Source organism: Macadamia integrifolia, chromosome 10, assembly GCF_013358625.1.
Source record: "Macadamia integrifolia cultivar HAES 741 chromosome 10, SCU_Mint_v3, whole genome shotgun sequence".
Taxonomy (NCBI): domain Eukaryota; kingdom Viridiplantae; phylum Streptophyta; class Magnoliopsida; order Proteales; family Proteaceae; genus Macadamia; species Macadamia integrifolia.
In genome coordinates this window covers 28,036,903-28,048,608 of record NC_056566.1, presented here as the reverse complement: position 1 = coordinate 28,048,608, position 11,706 = coordinate 28,036,903, and the positions used below count along the sequence as shown (strand labels likewise).

Sequence of the window (11,706 nt, the reverse complement as noted above, 5' to 3'; positions counted from 1 at the left end):
ACTGTTGCTGTGGCTTTTTTTCTTTCATTGAGACGACGAGATCAAGTGGATTCTCACAAGCCTCAGAAATACCTTTAGAATACATATTTGAGTCAGCCTCTGCTTGCAAATCTTCACAGAACTCAAAATACTGGTACTGAACAATGAACATTGATAAAGTCTCAAAACGATTAACCGAGATCAGAAACAATAACCATTTTTTACTATACACTCTTATGCACACTTAGATATGGTCACGAAAGAGAGTGGGGCCTTCGTTTCTGAAATAGAAATCGAGCTTCTGAATTAGCTTTGGCACTAAGGGGCTTGACTTCTTTTATTCGGAATAAGACATTGAGCCTGCTTAGCTTCTTGGTAAAAGATTTAAGTATCTTATTAGCAGGATTTGATCGAACAAGCTCCTGTTTCATAGAGATGTGATCTTTCTCCAAGTCAGTCAGCCTCATTCTCATTCTTGTAACTTCAAGCTTCAGCTCTCTATTCTCTCTTCTGACAGAAGCATAGTTGTCTCTTGGGGAGATGGCTCCACTGCCTGCACCACTGCTTGAGCGTTGAGGAAACTGGCTATTGATTGAACCAAAGAAGAACTGATTGTGACCCCCATTCATTGCATTCCGAAGCCTGATCTGCTCAAAGTAGAGCACTTGGACTGCCATTTGCACAGGTAACCTTTCATTTTGAGCTGCATGACTACAGGCTTCCTGAGATAATTTCTGACAGTCGATGGTTTTGCACAGTCGGTAGCGTTCAGATTCCTTCATATTGGGATGAACCTGTAAGTAGGAACACTAATTGGTGTTTGGACCGTTCTGAAAAATTTATTGAAAAAAGATAAAAATGTAGATTGTGGGGGACTGGGTCTTACCTTGAGGAATATATCAACTGCTCTGTATAAGCCATCAGTCAAAATACGGGCATGGTCTGGTAGTAGTTCTGCTAGGGCAGTGAATTTTGATGGCATCAAGTTTGAATCCAATGCAATTTCTGCCAGGTAATTGTCCAATAGCTTTGATGCCTTAAGAATTGAGCTCTGTTTAGGAGATCCAGGGCTGTCAAAATCATAACACATATCACATTCATCCTGAAATTGGTTCTCCTCATCGTCATCCTCATCTACGTTTAGGAAGATGGAGAATATCCTGAATATGGAATCTGTATCATACAGAGGATGGTGATTGTTGCCATGCGAGTTTGCTGGAATGAGGATATCTTCAAGAATAGCTTGGTCAAGTTGCAGACCAATTCTTCTCTCTAAGTCGGCTTTACAAGTAGCAGAAGCTGACCCCATTATTGCAGTTTTCAATAAACTTGAAAGAAATGCAATTGGTACTGAACTCTTTCTTGACTGGGTTGGTAGCAAACTCACTATTGCTTCAACAATCATCCTCTGTTTTTTCTGTAATTCTGCATCCAGGAAGCTACCTTTCACCGATTGAGTGTCTCTGACAATAAGACCTTGAAGAGAGTTATGTGCATAGTTTATTAAAATCTTGCTGATCGTGTCTTGTTTCAGGCCCTTTGATTTAACTGCTGACAGAACCCGCTGGAAGAAATCTAGGTTAAGCACTGTGAGCCCCTTTCCCCACCAATCTGATGGAGTTTCTGGTTCTATATTTGGCATAGGTTTGACAGGGAAGTTTGGCTCAAGTTTGGATAAACCAGAAGTGAGCTGCTCTTTACAGGCATTGGATGCAATTCCATTGATAATCCTACTAACCAGATTGATGTCTTCTGCTAGAGGTAGGAGGGTTTCACAACAATGAAGAACAGATATGGAGTTCGAGGTATTTGGGAGTACCATCTCCTTTATATAGATTTCAGTTCTGATTTCCAAGTTCTTTTCTGCAAATTCCTCCGACATTTCTAGGTAGTGTGCCACGCACCTTAGCATCGCAACATTTGATAGTGTGATCTCAACATTTACACCATAACAGAACTTTGCAGCTAGCTCAAATCCCTCTGATCCTCCTGGAACAGAGGGCAAGCTTATCCGTGAAACTTTCGTGTCCTTTGCTTCCAGCAACAGCTTCCGGATTTTGCCGCTACGGGATCCCAGAGGGAACTGCAAAAGAACATGAGCATAATCTGTTACTTTTTTTCCATGTTTTCTTTGCCTGACCTCAAGGACAGAAATATTAGATTTCCAAGTCAAGCAGGTATCACTTGCTTAAAACTATATTTGGGAATTTGAGCATTAAACTATCAAGAACTTCAATTCTTGACTACAACCCAATTTCATTTTCCCACAGGGAGATTCATTTTTTCTTCTTACCTTGTGAAGTGAAAAGTTTGTTGCTCCTACTTCAACTGTGAGATCACTGGAAACATCAGAAATTGGCCTGTAAGAAGAAACACTGTTAGTAGGCATTCTTGACAAACAAAAAGATACTTCTCCAATTTCATGAAGAACTGTTTAGCCTACATCTTTATCAATGCTGATTACCCAACTGTCCTTCATGACATTCATCAAAGTCTGTTTGAAGCTTTGAATCCATGAGTTCCTAAATCTATACTAGTTCTGGGCTGTGACAGGTGCAATTTATGAATCTGCAGAACCCATTATCAAGTAAAATTTGATGATTTCATTCATCTGGACCATATAAATCTCCTTGGGCTGCCCATATGGTAAGGTCACAGCTCCAAATTCTGATTTTAAGTGTCCTAAAATTTGCAAAAAGGTTTAGACAGTGACTGATGGAAACTGAACACTATTGTGGATATTGGAGTTGCTTCCGCTAGCTCTTGATGGTGCCAATTCACATGGACATGTAGGAATGGGACAGATGAGCCATATGGGTTTCTTTGTTTTTATTAGAAGGTTTTGTCTGCTACTTGTGTTTTGAATAGGTTGCACTTATCATTTAGGGGCAGCTCTGTACAACTGATGGTACCTCTTTAGGGCCTTCAAGCCAAAAAAATCAAAATTATTGATATCCCAAAGGCAAAGTTCTGTCTATTCCACAGCAGTGCAGGTTGAGATTGGACAAATGGGCCAGAGTCTCATGTCAGTGTAGTTCAAACATAACCATCAGAACTTTGATCACTCCTATAGTGTCCCTATCATGATCAGGGTTATAAAACAAGGGCTCAGTAGCTGAATCGGGTCCAGCTGATTTCGATCTGATTCCATTTTGGCTCAGTCATAATTGGCCAGATTTCACCTGAACTGTAGAATTCCAGTGTGGATCGGCCACTCTGGAATGATAAGAATCAAGATTGGGCACAATCGGTTCCAATTCGAAGCCTCCTAGACTGCACATTCCAAGGAAAATCCCTATATGCCAGTTCCAAGTGTTAGGAAAAATAATTAAAGGGTGTTTTGATCATTGACATTCAACGCCTAAAAATGATAAGAGCATCCCTGTGATTTTTTTTTTTTTTTTTTTAATTATTATTATTATTATTTTTTCAGTTTGAAAGAGACTATGGGAATAGGGCAAATGTTTTCTATCCGAGAGCATCCCGTGTCTGTGGTGCAGGAGCTGTTCTTGGATAAAAAACTGTCAACAACAACAACACAACTCAGCCTTATCCAACTGAATGGGGTCGGCTACATGGATCCAACATGTAGTGTGGGAGATTCCCCTCATACTAGCGGCATTGGGAAGACGGGAACCCTCGCCCTCTCTTGGTCAAGTTTATACATAATGTTTCCCTGTCAAATTAAATACAGTCATTCTAGGGTATCTCTGCGCAAAGTATTTTGCTGAGATTGATATGCTACTGATGACCGGTTTTGCTTGGTTACCCAGGATCATCTGGTGAGGGTGGAGTGAGGTGAAATTCTATACTTACTATTTGCTTTCTTGGGGTCCATGGGTGAAGTGGGACTTCATAAGTGGCAAATTTTGGTTCTTTTTCATTGGCTTGGGTTCTCTCTTTTAGTCTCATTAGGGTATGAAAGAACAAATTGCCAAGGGAGTACTTGGAGTAGTTAATAATTTGGTGGCTTAGTGAATCAAAAGCTTGCTTATTGAAGCTTTCATATCATTTTAGAGTTTAGTAGCTTGACCCTATAGGGTTGAATTCATCATTCTAGTGAGGGTCAAAAGTGGCAAAGAAATTTGTTTCTTTCAAATATTAAAGTAAAGGATTAAGTTTTCCTTCATTGCCGGAAGAATTTTTTCTCCACTGATGACTTGACCTTATGATTGGACTTTGGGTTCATCATTAATTTTCACACCCTATTGTTTCAATTACAAATATCTCTCATGAGTTCAATCACATGGTTTAGATGTCTATGGTGAGGGGTTCTTTCTTCATCTTGTGTGAAAGAATACTCGGTCCTTACTCCTAAGGTAAATGATAAATTTTCTTGGGATCATGAAATAGATTATTTCCCCTTTGGAGAAGGTATTGGTATGTTGAGAGAGAGAGAGAGAGAGAGAGAGAGAGAGAGAGAGAGATTTGGTTTCTTTACTTAATTTAACATCTTTTGTAATGAACTCATGAAACTGAACACTCCCACCCCTGAGACAGTGATATGTAAATCTTGAAAACTGTTATAATGCTAATTCTGATATATGATCTAGTATTCTCAGTTTGCCCATATTTACTGATTATATCTATAAAACTCAAGCATCTAAACCATTACTTACAGTTTGACCAGCCAAAGAAGGTTTCTGTGATCTTGTTTTCTATATACTTAATTCAGATGCAACTAATATTGTTGACAATCCAACACATTTTTTCTTGTCATTGCTCACTAAACTCCTAACTCCATTTAGCAAATTACATGGTCAGCTTATATGACTAAACTACACCCCCTCCCCAAAAAAAAAAAAAAAATATATATATATATATATATTAATACAGATCAGATCTCTAACTATTTCAGAAAAGAGAAACTGTATTAAGATAGATAAACAAAATTATCAAAACCTTTCTTCTTTTACATCAAAAACCCATCCTTCTGAAAAAATGATTAAAACCCAGATTTTGAAACCACTGCTTAACTGAGATTGTTTAGTGTCATAATTATGAGAAGCCATAACAGACTTGCACAGGGAGGCTGAAGTATACATGAAACCAGACTAAAAACAAGAGAGTTGAATTGAAAAAGAAAGAACAGGAAGATGAGGAACAATACCATTCAGTAGTTTGCCTTGTACTTGAGCTGGGTCTGAATGATCTCTTCCCAGATATACTTGACTTCAATTCACCAACAGTAACAACACCCATCTTGTTGAAACACACCCCAATTCAGCTTTGCTCTAGAATAGCTTCATGAACAACCACATCATGGAAGAACTAACTCTCTCTCTCTCTCTCTCTCTCTCTCTCTCATACACACACAATCATGGAGAGAATGTTAGAAGTTACTTGAGCCCATTGCAGGATTAAGGGAGAAGATGGGTTTCTAATGGTATTTTAAATGAGTCTATTTGTCTAATCCAAAGTCAAGAATATGGAACTCTTCATGCACTTTTCGGTGAAAGTAAGTGGAATTGGTTTTCCACTTTGATTTTTTTGGGTGTGTATTCAGGAATCCTGAAGGCCTGCATTGCTTTTGGGGGTAGTAATTATGAGCAAGTGAAAGCTACCCTAGTAAAGATTAGCTTAAAATAACTCTACATTATGTGTAAAGTTCACTAAAGTGAGTACTAAAAAGATGCTTGATTACATGATATATGGTTAGATGCAACCAAGATCTCAACAAAGTGCTACACAATTGTTAATTAGCTTGTACAAAAGTTCCCATCAGCAAAATATAACACCCCCACCCCCACACCTCTTCCAAACCTAAGGGTGGAAACCTTGGACAAATTATCCATTGATTAAGAGTTGCCTTGGAGGGTTAATTTACAAGCTAATGATCACTAGGTAAACACCAAGTGTTAGCTAGGGCATCCCCTATAAACGACACACCGCTTTAACGTCTAATTGCGATGACAAATGAGCGAGGATCTCGCACCACGAACTAATGCAGATTAAGAAGTTGGTCAAAAAGCATCGGATTATGTTAGATCTTGGAACATAAGTTCTTTGACGGGAAAGAGATTAGAATTGATAGTAATAATGAGAATAAGAAGAATTAACATAGTTTGTATGAAAGAGACGAGGTGGAAGGGTAAAAAAGCTAAGGAATTAGATGACTATAAATTTTAGTATACTAAAGATAAAAATAATAGAAATGGTGTGTGAACAGTAGCTGATAAATATTTAAAAAATGATATAATAGTTTTTAAAATAATTGGTAATAAGATAATATCTACTAAGCTAGTGTTAAGAAAAGAGGTAAAACAATACAATTAGTACTTACACATCTCAAATAGGGTTAGCAATTTGGGCACACATGGATAAGTTAGTTTAAAAACTTTTCAAGGAGAAAAGATTATTATCATTATCGAAGGAAACCTAAATAGACATTTCCGAAGAGATAATTGAGGATATGAAAGAGTTCATGGATAATATGATTTTGGAGATAGAAATGAGGAAGGAACTTCAATATTAGATTTTATTGTGATTTATGATTTATCATGAATAGAGAGTTGATAGGAGAAAAAGATTCATATAACCCCATTTAGTTGGGATAAGGTTGAGTTGAGTTAATCACCAAGTTAAAGTCAAGAAAAGGGTCTGAAATTATAAAATGGACGACGGGGCTTGACCAGGCTACATGGTACCAACCGAAAATAATCCGGATTAGGCGTTGAGTAGTTTCTGATGAGAAAGCCAGTTATTGATTATTTTTTAGGGTTAGGGATGGCAATGGGGTGGATTAAACTGGCGATCCAGCACACCAATAAGATTCGTTGGCCCGGCCGGTCTCAATCGTGGGCCCCATTTGGGTCATTGATCGACCCATGAATGTTTTAAATCGTTGGATCTGAATTTGGTTCATTTCTTTCTTGCCCCTGCCCTTGAAATCCCTGGTCCAGACAATGAAGGGTTTTGAAATTTGAAACATTAGACTGTAACTAACAAGTAACAAGTACAAACCCTACACAGAGTAAAAGGGTCTAGCCAGTTAAGCTTTTTTTGTTGCTTCTTGTAAAGGTTGTCACATTTTCTGTTATAAGGAAAGAAGCTTTGGTGCTCAAAGAATAGATAAAAACTAACTACAGGTTCAAACTGGATGAGTTGGAAGTTGGCTGTAATGGAAGTAAAAGAATGGGGGGAGGGGGGAGGGAGCAGCAAAAGAACAGTAACAAAGGAAGGGACAAGGGAGATTTCTCACATAGAGAGTAGCAAATGGCTTTTGAATCATTAGAGCAGGTGAGAAAAGCTGATGCCTTTAATTATAGTCTACGGAGAACATGTGAGATCACTTCTTCCCTCACAAAATCTATTGACAATGATGGTATGTGATAATGTTCGGTGCCCTAAGATGTTGGGTTATGATCCAACCTGTTTGGTGGGGTCCAAAACTTTTTCAACCACAGATATTTTTTTTATTCCTTGGTGTCTAAGTAGGGATCTTTAGCTTAGGTTGCTTAGCACACATTTAAATTGTCCATGACCAGACAAGCCCATTGTATATATGCGAGGTGTTGAATTTTCTAATCAATGGTTTTAAAAAATGGTATCAGATCGGTCGATACTGGTTGATTCATGTCTTGTGTCGATATCGATACCTGTCTGATCTTGTGTCAGTGGAATGGTTATAATTGGGAATAAATTTATCTAAAAAAATAATTTTTAATCAAAATTGAGGGCAAAATCGTTTGTTTCGACCTGATATGGCCTATCTGTATCGGCTGAGACTTAAACTATCAGATGGAGAGGTTCAATTAGTATATAAAGTCATCCAATACCTCATAGTTAACAATAATCACCTAGTGTAGTTGGTGAATTATGGTGCATGAGTTCTCGGTAAGGGTGGTAATTTCAAATCGAACTCAAAATCGAATATGAAACATATCCGAATTAATCAGATCGAACAGAACCAAATTTATTCTATTCAAATTTGGTTTGAGTATGTGAGTATGTTCCTTGGCTCGGCTCGGTTTCGGTTTAGGGTGTAAGAACCGACAGTTCGAACCGAATTGCTCTTAAAACTAAAAAAATGAAAAAACCCTAATACCATTAACAAAGATTTTTTATGTGATAAGTATTTTTTACAATTTATCATCACATATTTATATGCTGGGACAATTTTGGAGTTAGCAATAGCCATAAGACCCATAATTTGAGCCCATTATGCCCTATGGTCCAAAAGTGAAACCATTTTCATAAGAACCAAAATTGAAGTGAGCCAAATTGAATGGGCTTGAATATCTAATTATGGAATCAAGTCGGTTTTCAATTCGGTTTTGGGCCACATTATCATCATTAGGAATCGAATCGAAATCAAATCGAATACCCGGAATCAAGCCGATTGACACCCTTAGTTCTCAAGACCTTTGGTTGTTATCCACTTTCCCTCTTAACAAACAAAAAAAACCGATGTTATTGTTTTAAAAAATTGCATCCAAAGTGAATAATATCTACATTGAACGAAATATAAATCCCCGACCTCATGAAATACAAACATTTTCAAGGATAGATTAACAACTTAAATACATTGTTGTTTCTATTATCCAACCCAACATGTTAGAGATGAAACTTTAAAAAAGAGAGGAAAGAAGGGAAGTAATGAATGAGGAGCATTTCATTATCACTGATAATTGTTTAGCTTAGTGGCACACGAGGGTTGATATAGATTAATAATCATTTGATGCAAAGCATTACACCATTTGCTGATAAACAATACATGAACCACCACTAATCAGTCCTGTCAATGGAGGTCTACCATCATATATAAAAATAGTTATTTATTATTTATTTTGCGAATGATGGGGTATTCAGGCCTTCAGCTTTACTAGTTTTGCGTACTTACATTGACATCACAACCACATGGATCAGATCACATCAGGGTTGAATGAGAATTATTAAACTTTCTTTGAAAATAACTCAAAATTACATGTTTTCTGAGACGAAGGTCCTAACCAATTGTACTACCCACTTGGGATCATAAATATAATGCATTAAGAAAAATTCAATCTAATCAGATTCACTATTGATAAAGGAGCTTCAATTCATGGATGGTGTGGACCCTTGGGACCACATAGATTTACAGCCTAGAACTTCTAAATTAGTACCAAAGAAACTTTTATAAACCTCTCATTTGAGATTAATAAGAAGGGGACAATTGGTATTATAGTTCCTATAATATAGTCCATCAAAGCATAAGTTAGCATCTCTTTATGTTTTGTTTGATTTCACCTCTTCCTTGTCTCCTTTACACTTTGTCAAAATGTGAATGATGTTGGCACCAACCCTCTTCTTTGTTAAATCCATTGTTAAACATAAAGAGTAAAAGTGAGAGAACCACTTTTCCTATTGTGGTCCCCATCCTCCTCCAAGATATGTTTTTAACTTTTATAATTATTTTAAGGGTGTCAATTGGTTGGTTTGGTTTGATTTAAATAAATTAAATTAATTTCGATTTGTCAATAGATCAACCCAAAATTAAACCATTAAAGATTCTCTTTTGGTTGTCTTAGTCCAATTTGATCTAGTTTATTATCAATTTTTTGTTATCGACTTGTAAGTGGACTACTATTGGGTCCAGTTGAGTCTGATCGAGTTTAGAGTTTACAAGTATACATAACAAATGAAATTTTTTTGGTTTTTTCTTATCGCGTTCAATCTAATTTTTTGGTTTAGATTGGGCAATCGGCCGGTGTCGAATTGAATTGGTTTTGTTTGGTCATGGTCCAATTTGGTCTGATATGTTACCAATTTTTGGTTATCGGCTTGAAATCTGGCTACTATCGGGTTCAATCTTGAGCATGCAATTGGTTGGTCCAGTTTCAATTTCAATTGATTTCATAAAACCCAAAACCCAAAACCCAAAACCAAACTAATAAGAATTTGACCTGGTTTGTTTTGGTCTGAACCGGTCAGTGTCCATTGATCCTACCAGTTCGTACTGAACTTTGACACCCTTAACCTTAATCTTTATAAGCACTTTTGGACCAATAAATTTCCATTTAGTGTCGGAAGAACAATGCAACACATGGCAAATGCCAACTGGAACATGTTGGCACCCAAGTGGGGATGGTTTTTTCCTATTTAGATTGAACCACTTGTGGTATTGTGACCGGAATGATGTTCCCCGGTGGCTGGAATAGATGCAGGGAGGTGTCTAGCAATGGGCCATGGCCCATCATTACCCAGCAGCAGCAAGGATACTCTCACTGCACAGTTATTTGTGGCTGTAGCTCCTAATGAATAATCATAATCCATAGCACCAACGCATAATGGCTGGCATTAGGGGTGTCAATTCTTAAACCGAACCGGTAAAACCGGCCGGACCAAACCGATACCAACTCGGACCGAACCAAAGCCTTATTGGTTCGGTTCGGTTTGGAGTATTGCAACCCTAAAACCAAACCAAACCGCATCGGAAACCGGATGAACCCGAAACCAAACAGAAACCGGCTCAAAACCCAGACCGAAACTGAAACCAAACCGGTAAGAAACCGAAACACTCCAAAATTCATTAAAAGAATCAAAATTTGCATAGTTTTGTATACATTTGTATGGAAATTCGAATCCAAACTGGACCAAGAACCAAAACCAACCCGGTTACAAATCGATTTAAGAAACCGAAGACAAACCGCACCGAAACCAAAACCAAACTGCACCGAAACCAAAACCAAACCGCACCGAAACCAGAATTTCCTTATTGGTTCGGTTTCGATTTCAGCTTTCTCACACCGAAACTGACTCAACCCTAACCAAAACCAAGCCGGACTGATCGATTGACACCCCTAGCTGGCATATATACATGGCAGTGCTTAGGGGACAAGCAAAGCTCTAGCTTGAGGAATGAAGGAGGCAGGCCCAACCTTTATTGGGCTTGAGCCTATTTTCAATTCAAAGCTAGTATAGATCCAAGCCCATCCCATCCTTGGATATATGGGCCAACTCAAAGTTATGGGTGGGTCTAATCTCAGGCACTGTCGCAGTGATTCACATCTAGGAGCCTTAAGAGATGGGCCACATGGCCAAACATATTTCGCAATTTGGCAGTTAGCTTTTTGTCATTAGGTTTATCCAATAGATGAGAATTATTTCAATATGGTAAAATATTATTATCACAAGAGTTTTGTTATTTTGTTTTTTTATCTCAACATATCTATTTTTGCCAAGTGGACAGATGATATGTACATTGCAATTGTTGGAAAGAGAGGCCTAGATTAATCTCATGTCAAATTTTAAAGTATAATTCAATCAAGGGATTAGGTTCCATGTCTAGTTGTATAACATACACTACCACCTCCCCATGTCTATAGATGATCTAGAGGGAATGATAGGGAGAGAGGGAGCGATACATTCTCACATTTGTGTTAAGCATTAGATCCACTATTCCCTTTCTTCTCACTTTCTCCTCACTCAAACTTCAATTATTACTATCTTCCAACCAAAGATTAGTTATCGATATTAGTATAAGTATCAAAAACTATAGATATCGATTTGATACCTAGATCAAATTGGTTCAGTCACTTTTGACTTTTTTTTTCTTTGGATAGGTAGAGAGGGGATATAGATGATAACAATGAGGAGGCTCAAACTCAAGACCTCCCTGTTGAGCATGGACTTTTTGTGCACCACAACTCAACAGCTGTGCTAGGCAGTTGTTGTTCTTTTGTTCTTATTTCATAAAAAAACATATAATTTCTTTATGGTTTTACCCTTGAAACAATACTGATAATC

At 37.6% G+C, this 11,706-nt stretch overlaps 1 protein-coding gene and 1 long non-coding RNA gene across 3 annotated transcripts; one reads left to right on the top strand and one right to left on the bottom strand.

Annotated features, from left to right (window-relative positions):
- Positions 1-112: 112 nt before the first annotated feature.
- On the bottom strand, positions 113-5,326 carry LOC122091373 (BTB/POZ domain-containing protein At1g03010-like). 2 transcript variants are annotated; one of them, XM_042661262.1, is made up of 4 exons: positions 5,090-5,326; positions 2,273-2,339; positions 866-2,062; positions 113-773 (listed from the first exon to the last, which is right to left on the bottom strand). In XM_042661262.1, the coding sequence occupies exons 1-4, from the start codon at positions 5,179-5,181 to the stop codon at positions 234-236; spliced, it is 1,896 nt and encodes a 631-aa protein (XP_042517196.1). In that variant the 5' UTR covers positions 5,182-5,326; the 3' UTR covers positions 113-233. The 2 variants fall into 2 exon arrangements, with proteins under 2 accessions (XP_042517196.1, XP_042517197.1); XM_042661263.1 differs by lacking the exon at positions 5,090-5,326 and adding an exon at positions 2,423-2,623.
- On the top strand, positions 2,021-2,433 carry LOC122091378. The gene is made up of 2 exons (XR_006143922.1): positions 2,021-2,156; positions 2,250-2,433. It is a non-coding gene; the product is annotated as an uncharacterized LOC122091378 (long non-coding RNA).
- Positions 5,327-11,706: the final 6,380 nt, after the last annotated feature.